Source organism: Macaca mulatta, chromosome 17 (genome assembly GCF_049350105.2).
Source record: "Macaca mulatta isolate MMU2019108-1 chromosome 17, T2T-MMU8v2.0, whole genome shotgun sequence".
In the NCBI taxonomy this organism is placed as follows: Eukaryota; Metazoa; Chordata; class Mammalia; order Primates; family Cercopithecidae; genus Macaca; species Macaca mulatta.
Genome location: NC_133422.1, coordinates 72,372,696 through 72,395,858, shown reverse-complemented (window position 1 = coordinate 72,395,858; position 23,163 = coordinate 72,372,696). Strand labels below are relative to the sequence as shown.

Genomic DNA, 23,163 nt, shown 5'->3' with positions numbered 1-23,163 from the left:
TGGAAAAATTCTGGCATTGATGGGAAATAATAGTTTAGTGGAAGGAAAGCCTGAAGAATGTAAGTAAAGCTGGATAGCTACTCTAATAATCTGTGCAGGAGTCAATGAGGGTTTAAACTAGAGGAAGTCTGTGTACACATGAGGAACATTTTAGATGTTTAATTCAAGCATGCATGATACTACCTAGGGGGAAGGAGAAAGAAGAATCAAGGATTATTCCAGAAAGGTGAGTCTGCAGGAATGCGAGAACAGAGAAGTCAGGAACAGCACATTTGGGAAGGAATTTGGACAGCCTGAGCGGGGGTGCTAGGAGATAAGTAGAGATCTGGACCAGCAACAGGACTGGACATGTGGAATAAGGCTTGACAGCTGAGGTCACTGGGTGAGTAAAATTGCCAGAAAAAGGGGCAGAGTTGGAAGAGTGTCTGTAAATGTCGGCACCATCCACTATTCAGGAGTACTCATCTAGAGAAACTGACGCTTTCTTATTTTAAATTACATACAATATAGAGCACTAGGATTTTGTTCCTATTTGGAACTTTTAAAGGTATGGTTAAGCATTTTTGAAACACAAGAGAAGATAAAACCCAAGCTCAAAAGCTCGGAGATCTCACCCTTTGTCAGTTCTCTGAAGTGAAGTGGCCGCTTTGACGATGTTATCAAGATCCTGACTCCTTCAAACAATGAAAAATAAATACAGGTCGGTGACAGAGGAGCTATTTTTTGAAGGAGCTAAAATTTCTCATTTGTTTTCAGTAAATAAAGTAAATAGGTGGTGTTCAGGAATTACTGAGTTTAACAGAAAGACAAAATGGTTCTGTTATGTCAGCTTATGGCACACAGAGACACGCACATCCCCCATTCTCTCACACACACACACACACACACACACACACACACACACACACACACACACTTCCCTCTGTTATTCCACCTGGGTGTTGGCTCTGCCATCTAGTGCTCACTGAAATAACTACATTTTCTCCTGAAGACTGGTATTGCCAGCTCCCAGGTTCTATGTTACAAATAAGACATAGAAAACAAAATCCACTTAACTAACAAGTAAACACAGAAGTGAGTTCAAAAGGTTTTCCACCAGAGCCAAGCAGCATTAAGTATCAGATACAATTATTTATTCCTTTTCACCCTGTAGCGGTGAAAATGTTTGTCTTCTCAGACTCTAGAATAGGTGGAAGCACCTGAGCACATAGACGGCTTGTGTATTCCAAATCAGATCAATGCCGATATCCCTGGATCATAAAAGGAACAGTTAGGAAAATTCTTATAGTAATTAAGAACTGTGGGCTGGGTGTGGTGGTTCACACCTGTAATCCCAGAACTTTGGGAGGCCAAGGAAGGAGGATCCCTTGAGGCCAGAAGTTCAAGATTAGCCTGGGCAACAGAGATCCCCCATCTCCACATACAAATTTCATTTTAAATTAACTGGGTGTGGTGGCCTGTGCCCGTAGTCCCAACTACTCAGGAGGCTAAGGCAGGAGGATCTCCTGAGCCCAGGAGTTTGAGGCTGCAGTGAGCTATGAGTTCTCTGCTGCACTGCAGCCTGAGTGACAGAGCAAGATCCTGTCCAAAAAAAGAAAGAAAAAAAGAAAAGAACTCAGCATCTCATAGACAGAGGGTTAATAAGGTTCCATGAAGAAAGGATTCTGTAGCCAAGTTGGGAAATGTAACCGACTTTTGCTGATTTGGAATACACATAAGCACACTAAAGATTCTGAAAAGTTCTGTGGCAGAAAACTCTATTTAATTGTGTTTCCTAAATGTAATGAAACACTGAACTCTTCTTTTGCAGAACATGCATTGACATCCTGTGGCACATAGAACACAGGCTGGGGAATGCCAAGAGTGGTGCCGTCAGCTCCTCGGAACAAGGGAAACGACTTTTTCCAAAGAAAAGAATCTATGTGATGTGTCTTTTAGAATGGGACTCTTCTGAGAGTCAAACGGGAATAATATAAAAGATGAAAAGGATATAAGTTTTAAATTTCAAGATAATTTTTCAGTGATAAAAATCTTTTGACTGAAAAAATAGTTTATCACATTGATAGACCTATAAAATAGCACTGTTTAAAAACTATTTTCAAAAAAAAATATTTTTTTCCTTAAAAAAGGGAGAAAAACAAGACACATCCAGAACAAATGCTAGACTAAATAGGATGTGCAAGACAACAAGTATAAATGAGAAGTGTAAATCAGGACACCGGACATTTGGGGAATGCCACCTTACCCCCACCCAAGACATTTGGTGAATGTCCCTTTACCAAATGGCATCAATGTGCTCCTTCCTGATGCCGTAGGAGGAGTTGGACATGTCTATGTTCAGCCAACACTAGACAAAGTTTTTGTAGCACAAGTTTAACTGAACAACTCTATTTCCACCTCTTTGTTTATACATCCACACCAAGTATATGATAGACCTCAGAGCAGGTCCTGGGAATAAAGAGGTGAGCAAGCTCTCCTGCCTTTAGTGGGTTTGATCTTATCCTGTTATCTCGTTCACACCATTTTGGTAGTTTTCTTAATGGAAAGTTTGGGATAGAATTAAAAGAAACAAAATTCTGAAAGTGCCTACAAAAACATTTATTGATATTTTGGAGTCAGTTGGAAAATTGATTTTGTCTACCTTATTATTAATTGCCTTGCAGTTTTAAATGTGCTGAGAAAGCATACTTTATCATTGCTACAGTTATGTAGATATAGATAGAAATCAGTTTACCTTATATTTCTTTCAGCAGATCTGTTGGTTTCTGTATATACACCCGGTTTAGGTGGATGTATCTGCCTATATTTTCAAAGTTAAAGATTATATCAGTCAGAAAAGAAGACACTTTTTTGATAAATTTAAATTTATTTTTAAAAATTTATGTACAAAAAGATTAGTGTTTGTTGGAACCATACCTGAGATAACAAACTTAAACTCTTTGGGTTGGCAGGAACTCCAGTATAATGAGTTTGTAATTTAATCTATCTTTATTGCATATTTGTAAACCACTGGATATATCTAGACTTATAAGTTCTAAATACATTTATGTTGATTTTTTGTTCTCCATCAATAAAGCATTTTCATACTTATCTCTATTAGATAACAATATAATATTTTAAAATATTAATTTTTGTTATGGGCATCAAAGAGATTTTTTTTGCTTAAAGAATTAACCCATTTGAATACTATCAAGAAATATATTTGTTAATATAAGGTGGAAAAAAAAGTCTATGTTTCAAGTACACCTACCACATTGGGAATGACCATACTAAGCTGACAGAATTAAATTTTATTATGTTAGGTTCTGGCACAATTTAAGACTTTTCTCTACTCTTTTCAAAAGTATCTGGTTGACCTACTTATACATTCCTACTTGATCTCAAGAAGCTACATTCAACTATTTTTTGTACTCCTGAGGACATGTGTTAATTACATAGGAAACACTTCCATTTCATATTCTTTCATTAAAATAATCTTGCTGTGATTAAAGTAGTCAGGATTTTAAAAAACATGCAAGTTGTCCCAATTTTATTTTTTAGATCATTGGTGGAATAAAGAAATTTGAGTAGTAAGTTCCTGTGAAATTTGGCTTCCTTTAAATTTAAAAAAGCTGGTAGTTCTAGTGATGCTGATTATAGATTAGAATGTCGGTGGTACTAAGGCCAATTAATTTTAGCCCCTTAAAAAATTCTATTCAAATTGGTATTTAATTACTCAATACTAGAAATGTTAGAGGAAAAATAATGTAAGATTAAAAAGCTTGAGAAGATATTTTTAAGAGATCATTATAACCATCATACAAACAAAAAGTTATAAATCTAATCTATATTTTAATTAGTTCAGTGAAGAAATATTCTCTTGACTCAATTTAAAAAATTATGTTCTCATCCTAAGGACAAAATTTCAAAGATACTGTGCAGTTTCACTGAACAGAAATTCAAACCTGGAGTTTTAACACCTATTGCTACATAGTCCTGCTGCCCAGTCAAAGCTTTCTAACTGAAGTTACCCTCTTAATGAAGAAAATTTCTATAATTGTGACTACTAAAAAATAGTTCTATAGTTGTGTCTTATTAAAGAATAGTTTCATAATTGTGTCTTACATGGTGTCAAAAAAATAACCATCAAAGAGCAAAAATACAAAAGAAGCAACAGTAGGCAATCAAGCAGATCTAATGTAGTCAATCTTCATTGAGTTACCATTTTTAATCTCACAATAATAATGGAAATGTGGGGTGTACATCTCGAAAAATTGTTCAAGATATATTAAACAGTTTAAATGTAACACATGGGAAGAGTTTCAGATCTCTGAATTTGTTTCCAAGTATTAATTATAGAGTGACAGAGATTCAAAGCTGAGAAGCAAGTCTATTTTTCCTGATTCAGAGACAAGTCAATTAGAACATCTTTCAAAACTTGTGATAGTTTTGAAATAAATTACAAATCCCTTCACTGAAAAAAAAGATTAAAGAACTACCCAAAGGTATTTCTAACATAAGCAAGGATTTGAGTGGTAACACAAAGTTTCAAGAACATCTTTCATCAGAATCTGTATCTCTTAGTGGGAAACTTCACTTGGAGCAAATATGAACAAAAAATATACTTTTAATATGGTTTATATTTATATTATATATACTACAGGCCAAATACATATATGTATTTATATTTGCATATTAGGAACTAATATATAAAAAAGCCTGTGCACAAACACTTTCTGAACATGAATATTGTTCCATTTCTATCCTGAAGGCTATTTTCTTAAGACAAGTTAGCCATTAGTATTCAAAGGCAAACATAAATAAACATATGTGTTGGGAAATAAAATTAGAAAAAGTTCTACAGATGCTTCTTTAGGGAATGTGCACACAAAACATTCATGCTTTGCACACAGAGGGTCATAATCCATTTGCTTTCATTTCCCTTGAACTTCATTTTGTCAAGGAATTCTGGAGTACTAGGTCTTACCTATTATCCTGTCTCAGCTGGTTAGGAGAAGAAACAGGAGAACTGGGCTTTGGAGGTATTGGAGGGTGAACACCTGGTTCCCTTTAAAACAGAAAACAGCAGTTCATTTCCCCATGGAAACATGGCAAATTTTAGATCTATTAACTGAATGCATTTATTACCTACATAAAAGTATCCTTTGCATCTTACAACCCCCATGTGTGAGGTACCTGAAAGGTCAGAATCCATGGAGCACTAAACTTTAAAGAAGTCAAATATTTAAAAGACGTGTATTTTAAAAGTTTATTTAATCAGGTTCTTGAAAACCCTATCCTCTTTCACTATAGTTTGGACTATCCTATGTTCTTTAAATAGCTCAAAATTTTGCTAGTATATCTAGCTCTAGTCATGGCATTCAGGTCAGCAGTGCATGAGAACTGTAAATGGTCCTTGGGTATTAACATAAGCTTCTTTGGGGATTATGTCAACTATCAGGCTGCTATGGAAACAGCAAGAAAAGGCTTTAATTTCAGAGACCTCAAGGTAGCATTGATTTGAAGCTCTTAACTAAATCTGACTTAAATATTGTCAGCACAGGCCAGTTTGATGCTGACAAAGCATACATATAATCTACTGTCAGCCTAGACTTTCCAATGAAGCACCACGGCAGTCTCTGAGTTGGCAGGACTTAATGACGTAGGAACTGGAGATGGGCAATTATGTGCACATTTTGGATGGAGTCAGCACCTTACTAGGGTATGTCACTCCCATGTGTTCCCCACCACTACCACCCCAGCAGTTCTCTATTTGCCCTCAACATAAACTCTGTACCTAGTGAAAGAACCCTCTGATCCTGTGTACCCTTCTGGCTTCCGTAGCAAGGTAGGTAAGCATGTGGGTAGCAGTCAGGCTGCCTGAATTGCCAGCTGTGTGATAATGAGTTAACTTGATTCTGTTTCTTCATCTGTAATAATCCTTCTAATAGGATTGTTGGGGTATTGTCAGGACTGAATGAAATTGTGCTTTTATTCAACAAACATTTATTGGTAGCTTTCTATGTGCAAGGCTCTCTGTGAGCTGGATAATGTCCTCATTCTCAAAGGCTTTCAATATACAAATAAATATATGTCAGAAGAAGAAAAGTGCTGTGCAAATAATAATAATAATACAGAATAAGGAGATATAGACTGATGGGGTGGGAAGACTATTTTATTTAGAATGGACTGGGAAGGCCTCTCTGTCAGGTGAAATTTGAACCAAGACCTGTAGGAAGAAATAGAGTAAGCCGTGAGGCTATCTGGAGAAAAAGCATATAAATACAGCCATCATTAGCTTAGAGATGCTATTATGTTTTAAACTGGCAGAGATTACTAAGGAAGTCAGAGTAAGTAGAGACAAAAAGACGGCCAGGGGTTGGACCTTCAGGCCCTGCAATATTTAGAAGTCAAGAATATGAGATGAAAACAGCAAAAGAATCAGAAGGAGTGGCCAAGAAGGAAACAAGAGTAATAGGAGGGCGTGGTATCCCAGAAGCCAAGAGAGAAAAGTTTCAAGGAAAGAGTAATTGGCCATTTCAAATGCTGCTGTTAATCAAATAAAAACAAGGACTGGGAAGTTACCCTGGTTTGGCCAACAGAGTGGTCTTTGGTAACCCTGATAAGAGCAGTTTTGATGGAACGATGGTGGCGGGGTGGGGGGGGAAAAACAAAAACAAAACAAACAAACCATTATACGAGTGGATTTAGGGAAAAATGGGAAGCAAGGAGATAGAGGCATTGAGGCAGTTTGGCAGTAAAGAAGAAAGAGAGAAATAGGTAGCTACTTCGAGGTTGATGGATTGAGGAAGGTTACTACAGCATGTAGATAGGATGATGGGAATGATCCAGTGAATCACTGATGCAGGAGAGTGAGGGGAAATTACTAGACAGATGACTTTGAGAATTGATGTGACCTAAGGCACAGTGGAGGGGCCGATCTTAGATGGAAGTACAGAGGGCTCATTCATAGCAGCAAGAGGGAAAGAACTAGATGGGTATAGCTGGGGTATGTTCATTGACTCAGAGTGGAGAAGGTTCTCTTTTGTTTACTTCTATTTTCTCAGTAAAATAGTAATCAAGATCATTGATTCAAAGTGAGGAGGTTGAGTAGGGGTTAGGGCTGTGTGAGAAAGAAAGAGGGGTAGAAAATGTGTGAAATGGTTTTCTAGGCAAGCAGAAGAGTAAGTGGACCCAGGAAATGTAATAAGATGATGACGATGATGATGATGATGATGTACCATTATATAGGGTCATTATGTGCCAGAAACTTTTCTAAGCACTTTACGTATATTAACTAATGTAATCCTCACTGCAATCCCAGACATAAGTATTATTCTTCTTCCCATTTTACAGATTAAAACACTGAAGCACAGAACATAAAGATAAATATCTCATGATGGTGCAGCTCATAAGGGGCAGAGCTCGGAATCTAAACTGGAAAGTCTGGCTGCATAAACTCTCCACATGCTGTGCTGTCTCTTGAAGGATCCTTGGGCCATACCAATCGCTCAGCTAAGGTTAGTACTCATGGGCTTAAAATCACATTATTTGGCATTGTTTCCTCTTGCCATATTCAACTGGTTGGGGAGGAAGAACAGAATAGACTGAGAGTTGGATTTACCATTAGCCACGTTTACAATTCAGCCAAGTGAGTGCAACAAAGAGAATGATGGCAAGGGAGTGGAAGGGGTCTGCAAGGAAGGGGTTACAAATCACGTTATTTGGCATTGTTTCCTCTTGCCATATTCAACTAGTTGGGGAAGAGGAACAGAATCGACTGAGAGTTGGATTTACCATTAGCCACATTTACAATTCAGCCAAGTGAGTGCAACAAAGAGAATGATGGCAAGGGAGTGGAAGGGGTCTGCAAGGAAGGGGTTACAAATCACGTTTTTGGCATTGTTTCCTCTTGCCATATTCAACTAGTTGGGGAGGAGGAACAGAATAGACTGAGAGTTGGATTTACCATTAGCCACATTTACAATTCAGCCAAGTGAATGCAACAAAGAGAATGATGGCAAGGGAGTGGAAGGGGTCTGCAAGGAAGGGTTACAATGGGGGCTGTGGAGTTTGAGATGGGCATAGAGGGAAATGAGAATATGAGTGGTTGGGACTGTGAAAAAACTGGTAGAATTAATGGACTGGTGATTGTGGTGGGGCTGAGGAATTCCTGGAATCAAAGGACTGAAGAGAGTGAGCTGGACAGATAGAAAGCAGGAGCCAGAGAGGGAAAGCTTTGAAGTAGAAGTCTTGTAATTTTGTAGGGTGTGTGGTTATTTACAGGGCAAGATCTATCAATGGCTGCAGTAGTGGGAAGGACAAGATCATTGGGAAGAAGGTCACAAAAGTGAGAGATTGGGGAGGGGAAGGATGCTCTGCATGGATTTTGAAATTGCCAAGCATTGTGACAAGAGGAGGGTTTGGGAAAGATGGTGAACCTGGTGCTCAAGTATTCAAAGAATGAGCATGAGTGTCTCAGAGACCTTCAGATGACTCCAGTGAAGAAGAGAAGCTCACAAGGGCATGACTTCAAAGGAGATGGAGAGTTTCAGGGAGGCGGGAGTTAAAATTAACAGGAGGTGGTGATGAGAAGAAACCAGACCCCTCCCTTCCTCCAGACCCTGTGATAGGTCAGTTCAGAGGGAAAACAGCCCTTGCTGAGAGAGAGGCTGTGGAAGCAGGGTCCTCTGGAAGAGCACAACAAAAAGGTGGGAGATCATTCAGAGGGGAGGCTGAAGAGTGGAGGATTTTGGCAATGACAAATGACATGCTCAGCAAGGTGGAGTGGAAGGGTCTGAGAGCTCAGTGTGATATTAGGTTGGGTCAGGTTCAGGGAGGTACAGAGCTCTGTGGAGATGGTCCGGGTGATAAGAAATGACCTGACTGGGGTTTCAATGAGGGACTATGGACATAGGGATGGAGGACATGATGAAATGAGTCCTGAGACCTCTCAGCAGAGTGGTAACGAGGCTGTGGGTGATGGACAGTGGAGCACCAAGCATGGTGGGTCTCTTGGCTCTCATGTTGAAGGTGACATTGAAGCCAGAAGAGGATGTGCATGCTTGGCTTCCACACAGGAAATAGTAAGTGTCTTTTGCTGTAGTGGTTGTTGTTTTCACCCCACATGACCCCAGAGCTGCAGATGTGACAAACTCTTACCCTTACTAACACACCCCACTATATTCTGTCCCCGCTGTGGAGCACCTCCCTCTTCCCTTTCCCTGATTCTCTCCTTGCCCTTCAGACTTTGGCTTAGGAGTAACTATCTCCAGGGATATCCAAAGCCATGCTGCGTACATCCCTACATTCCCCCATAACAACCCTATTTACAGCACATACCACGCTATTCTGGATTACACATGATATTCTGTTCCCACACTGGACTGAAAGTTCCTAAAAGGACAGCTATATCCCAAGTACTAGGATTGTGTATGACGTAAGAATGAAGGAGGAAGTGATTGGCTGTATTTCTTCGGCAGGAAGGAAATAGGTACCAAAGAGGGATTTGCAACTTTCAAAATCTGTGCAAGCTTAGCTTCCTCATAGGAGAAATCCACTGTCAATCCCATTACAGAACACCTACTAGGTGCCAGGTACTTGGCTGAGTCATTGTGCTGTGTGATATTTCTGGAAGAGCAATTTACATGGAAATAGTCTTCCCATCCTGGCTTAGGGGCAGATTCCACAGTATTTTGTTTGTATTGCTACCATCTTCTTTTCTCAGAGAATATGCCTGTGTTGGGTGTATGTATCAAGTGATCTTTAGTCTTTAGAGTCTTTAGTATATCTATGTGGATTCATTGGTTACATGCTTTCCTTCCAGAGGCAGAGGAAAGAGGGAAGGAGACTGTCAGTCCTGGGTAATAATGAGGCTGTACAGAACACTAGATGTCTGAGGACAGGCAGGAAAGAGGTAACAAGGTGGAAAGGAGGATTACAAAAAGTAGAAATGGGATGGTGCCAAACTTTACTTATGTTAGAGTCATGTTAATGACATACTCAATTTCTTCCATTTTAAAATGTCTAGGGCCTCAAAGAGGTGGGTAAATATGCATTGCGTGGATGAGGGCAGTAGAGGTGAGTAGAAATAGATCTGAGATGGTCTGGAGAATACACAGGAAAGAGAAAGATGGATGTGCGGTTATGAAGGCCAAGAAAAGTGGAGGAGTGTGTTTATTTCCGAGGGTGATGCATTTACACCCCTGCTGGGCCAGGAGCCAGGCGATGCCATGTTGACTTCCATTTACCTCAAAGGAGCTTTCATTTGCATCACTGCAATGACAGCCACAGATGACAGAACTCAAGCCCTGGGGTGGGGCGGGCAATGAGAAGAGTCATTCATGTCGTGCCAGGAGCATGATGTGATGCCAAGCAGGGGGATTAAAATGCAAGAGTGAGGCAGGAAGCTGTGGCCAGAATATTTTGAAGAGAAGGAAACAAGAGACATTCATTGGAATGATCCTCATTGAATTCTGCTTTGAGATGCGATGTTTAAGCTCGGGTAAGTTGACCCTGGCTCTCCCCTTCGCCCATTCCCAGACACCTCAAGGCTCCTGCAGGATTTATGCCACCACACTAGTGGCTATCATGATGAGCTTTCAGGAATATAAAAGGTGGATTTCATGAGAAATATGTGAACACTTGCAGACTGTAGCTCAAAGGCCAAAGCTAAAAGAAATAACACTGTAAAGAAAGCTGTCTATATTATTTCATTTCCATATGCTGCTGCAAAGATCACATCTTTCCTCATGGCTTTTTTGCATAACATGCTTGGCTCTGTGACTTTTGTTCTAGTCTGGCTGTGTGAACATGTCTATTACTGCAGCGCAAATCTAGGTTGAACAAAGAATCATTGTCTCTAATATTTACCTGTGAATTTTGTTTTCCCTTTTCATTGTGCTTAGCCAGGGTTTCAAACTGGTCTTTCTGATGTTAAATCCTTGTTTTTTTCTCTATATCATACTGTAGACAACCAATTCTCTTCCAGGTATTTTCACTGCAAATCTATTAAAAATTGATTGATCTGAAATATTTCCTTGCCTTGTTCAAAAGAGTGGTTACTGTAATGATGCCTCGCTTTCTAGTGGCCAGTCAGTAAACCGTAACCTAGTAATGGAGCGTGCACTGGACTAGAATTCTAGAGATCTAGATTCTAGATTCTAGACTAGCTTTGCCACCAACTTTCTCTTTGACTCTGGAAAAAGCTCTGATTCCTTCCGAAACTCTGCTTATTTGCCTATAAAAGGAAGAGATTGGCCCAGATCTGTGGATGGTAAACCACTACATGACTGAGGGAGGGTGGCGCTATTGCAAGGAATCCTCAACTCCACAAGTACCTTGACGTTCATGTACTGTGCTTTTCAAATGTATGTAGATGCTGTTGTGGTTAATAAAATTTAAATGTAAGTTGGCTCTATAAGAACATGAGTCAACTTTTATTGGTCAGTAGATACAAAGATACACAAATTCAAGTATTGATAAGTCATAGCAGCTTTTTGTCCTTAGATGTTTTCTCAAAGACATAAAAATATTCCAGCTATTACCAAGTGAACTAAAAAAAAATGTTCACATTAAAAAGGAGTCTACTCAAAATGGATCACACATCTATATGTCAAACATATAACTACAAACTTTTAGAAGAAAACAGAAGAAATTTTTGTGATCATTAGTTAGGCAAAGAGTTCTTAAACATAATACCAAAAACATAATTTATTTAACAAAACTTGATAAATTGGATTTCATTAAATTAGAAAAACATGTTGGCTCTGAAAAGTGCATCGTTAAGAGAATTGAAAAACGAGTCACACACTGGAAAAAATATTTGCTATTCACATACCTGAAAAAGGACTTCCAAGCACAATGTATTTTTTTTTAAATTTCAAAACTCAACAATAAGTAAACAAACCAGCAGAAATAAAATCAGCAAAAGATTTAAGATACTTGGGCTGGGCAGGGTGGTTCACGCCTGTAATCCCAGCACTTTGGGAGGCTGAGGCAGGAGGATCATCTGAGGTCAGGAGTTCAAGACCAGCCTGGCCTACATGGTGAAACACTGTCTCTACTAAAAATACAAAAAATCAGCCAGGCATGGTGGCACGCACCTGTAGTCCCAGCTACTCAGGAGGCTGAGGCATGAGAATCACTTGAACCCAGGAGGCGGAGGTTGCAGTGAGCTGAGATCACACCACTGCACTCCAGCCTGGGCAACAGAGTGAGACTCCGTTTCAAAAAAAAGAAAAAATTTAACAGATACTTCACCAAGGAAGATACACAGATGACAAACACACCCATGCAAACATATGAAAAGGGTGTATGTCATGGGTGATTCCATTTATATGACATTCTGCATATAGCTAAGAGAGGAGACAGAGAGATGAGAGGACAAAGACGGGCTGCCAAGTATGAAGACAGTCCCAAGCAAAATGCTGGTCCTTTCACCCCCATCCCCCACTCCCATTGTCCTCTCCCAAACCCTATGCCACAGCATGTCCCCATCACCTATACTTCATAGTCAGGCCTCCCTGCCTCCCATCTTCTTCCTCCAAAGCCATCTTCCACTCCCCTCCACACAATACAAGCCTCCATTCCCTTAGGATGCTCTAATCCTGCCCAGTTTTAGCAGGAAAGAAACCTGATTTATATAATTGACACTAAGATTTGAATGACCAGAGATAGCCCCTTTAACCTGTCATGCTTATAATTGAGGTGAAATTTACAATCTCTAGTCGATAGAACTTTCAGCAATACTACTAAATGGTGAAATAATTTTTTTTTTTAAATCAAATTATTTGTTTTTTATGATCGGAGCAAGGTGACGTTTTTGACAGAGTGCTTGACCCTAGGTATCCTGATTCTCACAGCTTCTTTCTCTATCCTACTTTTGAACCTGGAGCTTCCCTGCTTTCTCATATTTCCAGGAGGTCCTCTGCCAGGGGCAGAGGCAACAGGGGTTCCAAGAGAGGGAGGGGAGGTGGGAATCTGGGTTGGGCAAAGCAGGGATGCTTTGTACTTGTTGTTTGAAGGTATGAGTTACTTCAAACTAGTGTTAGGAAATCAGGGACTGTCTAAGTTATTCCCCTAGGACTGAAGAAAATATTATTCATGATAAATGTTAAGACCTTCATTTACAGATTCTGAATTAGGTTTCTCCTTATTCTGTTCAAACTACACATTTAAACATAATAAACTTAAACTCAGGCTAATATTTTAATTACTTTGAATGTTTAGAATGAGCAATCTAGGCATTCAGGTAAGATTTTTAAATTCTGTATTTTGATATTTTATTGCGTGTCTTAGAATCTTAATTTCTACAAAAGAGATTCCAGTTAATATAAAGATTTTTTTGTTGATATAAAAATGAGATGGATGTATTGCTTTTATTTAGCATGACATCAAACTTTGTAGAGGATTTGGTACCAATAGAGTTAAAAATGTTGCAGCATAATTAGAAAGGTTACATTTTACCATTTATAGTTACAGACAGAAAAATATAACTGTAGTGCAAGGTTGCCATGGCAACTCACTTCTCAATCAGGATATTTTTTTCCTCCTCCAAATCTACCAATCAGCTAACAGGAAGTGAAATAACCACTGAAGGAGAAGAGGTCGAAACAAATAAGGATGAGAAATTATGTAGAAAATATTTATATGGTAATTTTCCTAGATGCGTTTCTACTTTAATTTTATCAAATATTATTTCCTTTTCTATCTTTAAAAATGATTCCAGAAAAAAAAAAAGCACATTCATTTCTAGTGGTGGCTTCATTATTGTTCCTAAATGAGAATAATGAATAACATTCATAAATATTCATACTGTCTGTTAAGCAAGTACTTTAGTTTGGCTTCCATGAGGTTCTTAAATGAGCTTTACATGCCGTTTAACCACTGAATCTCCAAGTCACCTAAATACACAGTCAGAATCATTTGAATTTATCATAAACAGAATACAAAAATTTAATGGTAGGTTCTGAAATCAGAAAGAAATTCGACTTTCCAGAACTGTTATATCTCTAGTTCCTTGTGATGAACCTGAATATTTCTCCAGATGGCTCTTATTATTCCCTCCATTGGCTCACGTCCGGCAAATGTTACCACTCTTTTAAAAGTCTCAGAGACAAGAAAGTGTTTAAGAACTTGAAAAATGAAGACATCCCCAAGTGTTTGCTGACACACTGCTTTGCCTCAGGCTTTCAGGCATATCATAAAACAAAAGAAGTGGGAAGAGGGGAACATGGCTCTGACTTTCTAGTAATTTTCTACATTGATGACACTTGCACTTTCTTTTGTACATATTCCAAATCTACGGCATATGGTCAGAGCTCAAATTACCTAACAGCACAACATTAACTCTTAAAACAGAAACATGATATTCTAAAAAGGTACTTAGGCTCACCACAAATTATGAGTGGATATCTGCGCATAGGGTCTTACATTAAAAGACATTTTCCCACATAACATCAGATTTGGAATTGCTGGATTTCCTGCTATCACTAAACATAATTGATAAAGGATAAATGCAGAGAATGTCCCATGGATGGGAAGCCCATCGTTCTACGCTTACAAATACGCTCACATAGACATGCCCATATACCCCGTATTCTCTGGCACTGGAACTTCGCTCCTCCTCTCCTTTCTGCCTGAAATGCCTCTATCTATACCTCCCCCTTGCATCTGGCTTACTCTTGCTCATTCTTTAAGGCTTACCTCTGGCATTGCCTCTTTTGAGCCTACTCTACTCCAGATACAATGTCTACTGCCTCCCTCTCCACACTCCACATATTTTGTGGCTACCTTGACCTTTGTGTTTATCATACTCCCGAGGACCCTCCCTTGGTGAGGGCCAGCCTTCATGTTTAACAATCCTGGCTCAAAATGACTCCCTGCTAGAAGTTGAGTTTTCTCTCTGTACTCCTTTTTGTACTCCTGGCATCTAGCAAAGTGGTTCTCTAGCACATAGCCAGAGCTCGACAATTGTTTTGGAAAGAGAAAGACACAGAGACAGGGAGAAACAGAGAGAGGGAGAGAGAGAGGTGTTACTTAGCACATAGAATATAGCACAACTACAAAAAGACAAGATAACAGGTTGAGGGAAATTCATTGTCTAGTAGATACGAAGAAATATTAAAATAATCAATCAGTCAATATGTACTTATTGACAAACTACTATGGATAAATTTACTTGATGATTCAAAGAGTTATAAGATGATGCCATTTAGTTGATGAGTACACTGCAATAGTAAGCGATGTGTCAAAGTAATGCACAGTTAATTGCTAAATGAGAATCGAAGATAATAAGCCTTCTGAGTCCAGATGACAAAAGTCACACCTTAGGGTGTGAAAGCTTTGGGGAGGAAGTAAAATTCATGCCAGACTTTTTGAAGGATGGCTTGGTTTGAGATGGTAGAATCCATTGACCCACACTGCCTTCACCCTATCTACCTCTCATTACACCTTACCTTTACCATGCAACCTTAGCCCCCCACCACACCTGATGTATAGACACACATTAAAGTTCCACTTCCATTTTCTTCTCATTTAATATTTTCTCAACAGGTGTCTTTACTCTATAAAGATACTACATTTTAAATCCTTGGGTTCAACCCCAAATTGGATCTTCAGAAACTGCCTTTTACCTGAGCACACTCCTTCTTCCCCTCTAGGTGTTTATCTTTGCTTGGGAATCACTGATACAAATATATCCCGCCAGTGTCCCAGACTCTACCTGCTCAACACAAAGCACAGTGTCAGCTGCTTAAGACCAATTGTGTACTCCCTATTCTGCTCCCATTTCTTCCCACATTGATTAGTGGCATTACTACGCTTAAAATCACCCTGGGCTTGAAAACCTAGCATTGTGTAATCTCTCTCCTTCCCCCAAATCCCGCACCCCTATGGGGACCTGATCTCTGAGTTCCCTGCTAGAAGCTCTTCCTACAACATCAGATTTCCCAGAGAAGACTGATGTTCTTCTCATGCCCTCACAGTTGATCTTATGGTATGGTTATTTGTACATTCATACGCTCCAACTTTTGGGGCTATAAAGCTGCTGCCACTTTTCAGAGTTCTCTGCTCTGGGACTCCCATCATGATGCTGAGTGACATCACCTAGACATGAAAGCCCTTTCTCTGATCCCTCCTCTCCCCGGAGTCCCTTTACCCTCCTCCCTTGCTGGGTGATGGTCTCTTGGCAGTTGTCTTTGGAGGTTCTCATGTGGCGAGTGACTCCCTCAGAAGCAAAGCCTGTGAAAGCACCAGCCAAATTAGGCTTGTGGTATGCCTCTGCCATCTCATGGTCATATCTTTTTTCTCCATCAGCACCCTAATCCTTGGAACTCACTGCAATGATGATTAAATAAACACAGTAAGGAACACAAAGAGGTCCATGATAGCTTTGATGTTTTAAGTGTGGGTGTGGCTGAATATTCAACTTATGATAACACAAGAAAAATTTAATTTTAAAAAGTAGCATAGAATGCCTCTCAAAAGTGAATATGTCATCGTGTTTGGTTATGACAATAAGATTCTCTAAGGATAGGCTAGCGCAGGAAGAAAGGAGCTAATCTCCCCAATGTAAGTAGTTAACAGGAACTGGGGGCTGGAGAGCGAAGGTGGAAGAAAGGGGCTGTTGAGGAAAACAGCAGCAGGTGAAGGCCTGCAGAGAAATACCAGCCAACAAGAAATGCCCAATAACAGGGATGGCCAAGGAATTTATGAACAGGGATTTCCAATATTTCATTTTACGTAGTTTGGTGTAGGCTTCTGCAATATATTGCTACCACTCCCACCATCCCATGTCTTTACTAAGACTTTATCCAAGTGGCATTTGGACACATCAAGGAAACTATAGCTGGTTTAGTGTGGAAGTGAGAGAACAGGACAGAGGTAAGTCAGAAGTGAAATACTGAAGGGAAATCAGATCAAAACGTGGTGATATGGCTTGCCTCTGTGTCCGCACCCAAATCTCACCTCGAATTGTAGTACCCATGGGTCCCTGAGTCAAGGGCAGGACCAGGTGGAGGTGATTGGATTATGGGGGCAGTTTACCCCATGCTGTTCTAGTGATAGTGAGTGAGTTCTCAGGAGGTTTGATGGTTTTATAAGTGTCTGGTATCTTCCCCTGCTTGCTTTCATTCCATCCTGCCACCCTGTGAAGAAGGCCCCTGCTTCTCCTTTGCCTTCCTCCATGGTCATAAGTTTCCTGAGGCCTCCCCAGCAAGGTGGAACTGTGAGTCAATTAAATCTCTTTCCTTTATGAATTACCCAGTGCCAGGTATTTCTTCATAGCAGTGTTGGAACAGACTAATACACATGGCCATGCTCCTTCTCACCAGTTCTATTCAAGAGAGTATTGGAAGTTCTGACCAGGGCAATCAGGTAAGAGAAACAAATAAAGCATGTTCGAATAGAAAGAGAGGAAGTCAAATTGTTTTTGTTTGCAGATGACATGATCCTATATCTAGAAAACCCCATCATCTCAGCCCAAAATCTTCTTAGGCTGATAAGCAACTTCAACAAAGTCTCAGGATACAAAATCAATGTGCAAAAATCGCTAGCATTCCTATACACCAACAACAGGCAAGCAGAGAGTCAATCATGAATGAACTCCCATTCACAATTGCTACAAAGAGAATAAAATACTTAGGAATACAACTAACACGGGAAGTGAAGGACCTCTTCAAGGAGAACTACAAACCACTGCTCAAAGAAATCAGACAGGACACAAAAAAATGGAAAAACATTTCATGTTCATGAATAGGAAGTCTCAATATTGTGAAAATGGCCATAGTGCCCAAAGTAATTTAGAGAGTCAGCGTTATTCCCATTAAACTATCATTACAGGAGAATGAGATAGGAGACCGGGTTAGGATGAAGAAGGATGGATTTCATTTTGAACACATTGAGTTTCTCATGTCTTTGAGACAGTGGGCAGTGGGCTACCCAAAGGCAACTCAGAGAAGAGATCTGGAGCAGATATAAACAAAGAAGTGGAGAGCACACAAATGGCCACTGAAACCCTGGATCTGGATGCTGCTGTTGAAAGGCAGAGCACAGAACAGGAGGAGAAGAGAAGAGGGACTTGGAGCCTTTAGGAGCATCAACATTTAATGGCTTGGTAGAAAATGATGAGGAAGCTGAGGAGACTAAGGAAGAAGGGCTGAGGAATCGAAAAAGAAAGAAAATCCAGAAGAGTGTGTTGGGGGAGTGTGCTGGTTCTCGAAACACAACAAGAGAGATTTGATAAGGGCATAAAGAGTCAGTGGTGCCCTTTGAAGGGTGACGTGGTCATACAGACTGATATGAACAATGTCATCAGTGACTTAGGGAAAGCTGTTTCCATGAACTAATGGTGATAGGAACCAGAAAATGGAGATGAAAAGCAGCATCAACTCTTCTGAGAACGTTGGCTAAGATGGAAAGAGAGGAAGGGTGTCAGCAGAGTAGGTTTGTAATATTAGGCTATCAAATTTTTAGGAGCTATATTTTTTAAGATGGAAGAGGTTTGAACATGGAAAATGGGGAAACCAGTGAAACAGGACTTTGATCAGAGAGATAGGAGTGAGACAGAGGAATGTAACAAGGAACAACAGTTATAAAGCTAAAATTCTGATTCAGTCTTGATTAAAATGAAAATAAAACATGCTCTGATAAGAAGACTTCAAAGGATAATCTGCTTGGCATATCTTGATAATTCAAAACACTGTATTGGTTATTTCCATTCTTAGCAAGAGAAGAAAGAAGACAGAAAACATCAATATCCCAATGGTTGAAATCACAATGACCAAGAAGCAAACTTGGAAATCAACTAGAAGGGCCAAAGGTTTTATTTAAGTTAAAAATTTTACATGCCATGTCTTGCTGTCATGAATTACAGCTACTCTCTTGAACATTTACAAAAATAGGACAAGAGGCTTTCAAAGATATTCAAGTCTTAACTCCAAAATTTTGTTTGATCACCCAGGTCTGAACTCTCTCATTGCATAACTAATGTATACCATACATAAAATGACACTTCTCAGAAAATTTCATTTTTTCTTTAGCTATAAAATATGATAATTTTAAAAAACTCTCTGTAAGTATAGGTATAGATGTAGATATAGGAATAGATATATTAATTATAAAGATAGACTAACATAGTTATAGGCATAGATATACATTTAAACAAAGGTATGATATTATGAGCTCTTCTGTTGATAAAAAAAATTTAAGGCCTTTTGGGTGTGGTTTACATTGTGCTTGTAATAGATTTTAATCAAAACACAATATAACACAAGTTTTTAATCTGAACTTGATTTCTTCCATAGTATAAATTAAGAAAGGAACAAATGAGAGATGGGATAACCCATGGTGTTAAGGGCTACAGAGAGGTCAAGGGAGGAAATTCCAGGAAAAGGACTCATTCCTGGATGACAGGGGAGTTTGATGGTCTTTTCAATTGTGCTGCACAGAAAAAGATGTATGGGAGAAAATGAAATTTCAGGGAAAGATTAGGTGGTGAAAAAAAGCTTGCAAAACTAAGAACAGAAAAAGTAAGGGTGTCAGTCTTAAGTGAAAATTCTTCTGGAGAAGATGGGAGGGGAGAGAAAAGGGGGAGAGATGAACACCAGTGTATTAGTGAAAGATAAAGGGAAATGTTTGACATTGAGCTATTAGCTAGTGTTATCAATCATAGCCCCCCATTTTTATCTGTTTTTGACCTATTTTCATTTTCTTTGGGCTCCTCTGGGAACAAAGATATCTTTGTGAAGCCTTTACTCCCTTTCATCATTTAATAATCGCTTCTATTTTTCAGCATTTACTAAAAAGGCTGTTTCTCAGCCCTGGGAATGCACTGGCATTAAAGGTGAGAAACAGAAGCTGTACTTTCAGCTCTTCCAAAGAAAAGCACTTCAGAAATCAAAGGCATTGCTATATTGTTATTATTCTCTCCTTCCCCTGAAGGCTTGGCATGACATATTTTTGATGCTCAAAGAGAAGTCTTTTCGTTTAGCCATTATATTAATAATCTGTGACTCTAAAAAAGGAATGGATATACAAATTGATCAACCTAGCCTAATAATCTCCTCTTTCCCTTAGTTCCAGAGCTATGGATCTGAGCCAAGAATCAGAAATAGGAACATTGTAACTCATTTCATCTCCCATGTAAATCACATCCAGCAATGCATAATCGTGAGGGAGGGCAGAGAGCCAAGCCCCATCAGCTCTGTGAAAACAGATCCACAACCTCAACAGGCATTGATAGCATGAGATGTTAATTCATGAATAATCCTTCCACGTTTTTACCCTGTTATATAACCAGTTGCTTTTTATAATGATATTGGAATAATGAATAATTGGAATGATGAGTTGAGGACAAAATATGAAGTTATTTTAAAAATAAGTAATAAATAGATCTAAGAAAAGTACCAGTTATTCTCTATCAAGACAAAAATGGATGAATCTTAACAATACTCAGAAAAAATAATAACTAGGAGAACTCCTAGTTAACATTTTCCCCACTTAGATAACTCCTTACATCAAAGGTATCACCCATAGGGAAGTATCTAATAACAGCCTGAGGGGAAAGAATGTTTTAAACTCCAAATGTAATTCATACATGGAAGTTCATGTAATTGGAAGTCATCTGTAGATGAGCAGGTTCTAAAATAAAACATTGTAACAGTTGGTGAATGTGACTCCAAGTTGTGACTGCTCAACATGTTATAGAAATATAATTTGATTTAGTTATAGATAGGTAGACAGATAGACAAACAGAGATAGGATAGATAGATAGATAGATAGATAGATAGATAGATAGATAGATAGATAGATAGGTAGATAGATACATAGATACATAGATACATAGATACATAGATACATAGATAGATGTAATGATAGGTATAAAAAAAGTAACTCGAGCTCTTTCTATTGACCAACTAGAGTTTATTTACATCCTTATAGATCTCACTCAAATTATTTCAAAATACATGTATTTCTAAATATATCCATAACTTGGAAATGAAAGAGACATTAGAAGTCTGCAGGGTAGATGAAAATTTTATAAAATAAACCAATCTAATATTAAATGAGCACATAGTTTAATAAAATTTTCTTTTCCAATAGTCAGAATTAGAAAAACTGATCCCATTGAAACATTAAAATATTCTAGAAGTTGAGACATAAAAACATCTTTGGATACCTGAAAAGTAAACTAAATAGAAGACCTGTTTTTGTTTCTGAGTTAGTGATGATATTGATTATAGAGCATGCTTCTTTAAAGACCAGAGTGTAGGTTCCATGTTTTGTTCACTGATATATCCCAAGATCCTAGAATAATATCTGGCACACAGCAGTGTTTATTAAATATTTATTACATTGAATTGGTGCTGGCATTTCTAGCATGAAAATTGTAGAATAAGGTGTCCTCCACCTGATCTATCATTTAGTTATAACTATTACTCTCAACAACAACAAAAAAAATTAGAAAATATTCATTTGTCACTTAACATTTATGAACAACTTGCCACACATAACCTCATCCAGTTCTCCAGGTTCTGCACAGCCTGGAGACAGCTGGGCACCAGGAGCCCACATCGGAACCCCTGTCTGATGCCTGACTCTGTTCTCTCCTGCTGTCACTGTTAAGGATTAAGTTGTGTCCCCTCTGCCCCCAAAATTCACATGTTGAAGTCCTAATCCACAATTCCTCAGAATGTGACCTTGCTTAGAAATAGGGTCATTGCAGATGTAATTAGTTCAGTTAGGATGAGGTCATACTGTAGTAGGATAGACATGATTAGTTGCTTCATAACAAAGGGAAATTTGGACTCAGACGTGCACACAGGGAGAAGGTCATGTGAAGATGAAGGCAGCAATCAGAACAATGCTTGTACCAACTGGGCAATGTCAATGACTATCAGGAAACCGCCAGAAGTTAGGGGAGCCCTCACAGTCCTCAGAAGGAACCAACCCTGATGAACCCTTGATTATGGACTTCTGGCCTCTAAAACTATGAGGCAATAAATTCCTGTTGTTTAAGCCACCCAGTGGCACTTTGTGGCAGTTTGCAGCACCCAGTTTGTGGCACTCATTTCTTTTGGCTGTAAGTAACCCTAGCAATCTAATGCAGCCACCTACTTACTCCTAGCAGTTTGTCAGATGTCCTACCAGGGTACTTGTAGCCCTGACCTTACTCCCACTGGACACCCTACAGTACAGAGCTGAGAGTTCACGAGATTGCCTCCAATTTATCCCAAAGCATCCACAATTATATGTTGTAGATGTCTGACATGTTCTTCCATCTAATGGCACAGCAATTACGCCCGACACCGTTCCCTTACCGTCTCCTGGCTCCTGTGCTTGAAGAGGCATTGTAACCTGGAGGGGGCGGTGGAAACCAGGACTGCCTGTTAAGAAATGACACGGTAATAAACACAATGCTTGAAAGGCTGATCCCACCCACATGTCTGAAAATAATTTGACAGTTAAAAAGACAGTGAGATTATACCAAGCCTTGGAAGTAAAATGAACACTATTTCATAAATGAAGTAGGAAGTAATTGTCCTATATTCTAGGCTATCTGTTCCTCCAAGTAAACTTCTTTTCTCATTTCCTTTGGCACTAAGTAATGTGGACGTTTCTTTTAAAAATAAATCTAAAGCAAACCTGGAAAATAATGACAATTGCTAAATCTAGATAGTAAATTCATGTATGTTTATCATGTTATTCTCCCTATTTTTTGCATGTCTGAACTATTCACAACAGAAATAACAATCTTATACTCTACTCAAAATATATATAGTTTTATTTTTATTTTTATTTTTGAGACGGAGTTTCGCTCTTGTCGCCCAGGCTGCAGTGCAGTGGCGCGATCTCAGCTCACCACAACCTCCGCCTCCCGGGTTCAAGCAGTTCTCCTGCCTCAGCCTCCCAAGTAGCTGGGATTACAGGTGCCCACCACCATGCCTGGCTAATTTTGTATTTTTTAATAGAGATGGGGTTTCTCCATGTTGGTCAGACTGGTCTCAAACTCCCGCCCTCAGGTCATCCACCCACCTGGGCCTCCCAAAGTGCTGGGATTACAGGCGTGAGCCACCACACCCAGCCTCAAAATATAATTTTTTTAAAACTGTGGGCCAGGTGCAGGGGCTCACGCCTGTAATCCCAGCACTTTGGGAGGCCAAGGCAGGTGGATCACCAGGTCAG

At 39.2% G+C, this 23,163-nt stretch overlaps 1 protein-coding gene across 50 annotated transcripts in view; it reads right to left on the bottom strand.

Annotated features, from left to right (window-relative positions):
* Positions 1–23,163, bottom strand: part of SCEL (sciellin) — a 111,675-nt gene that overhangs the window by 54,162 nt on the left and 34,350 nt on the right. For all 50 annotated transcript variants that reach the window (XM_077974459.1, XM_077974491.1, XM_077974492.1 and 47 more), the window contains 4 exons: positions 22,299–22,364; positions 4,967–5,047; positions 2,735–2,800; positions 615–674 (listed from right to left, as the gene is read on the bottom strand). In XM_077974459.1, the coding sequence (XP_077830585.1) occupies positions 615–674; positions 2,735–2,800; positions 4,967–5,047; positions 22,299–22,364 (273 nt within the window). The remainder of the gene's footprint in view (positions 1–614; positions 675–2,734; positions 2,801–4,966; positions 5,048–22,298; positions 22,365–23,163) is intronic.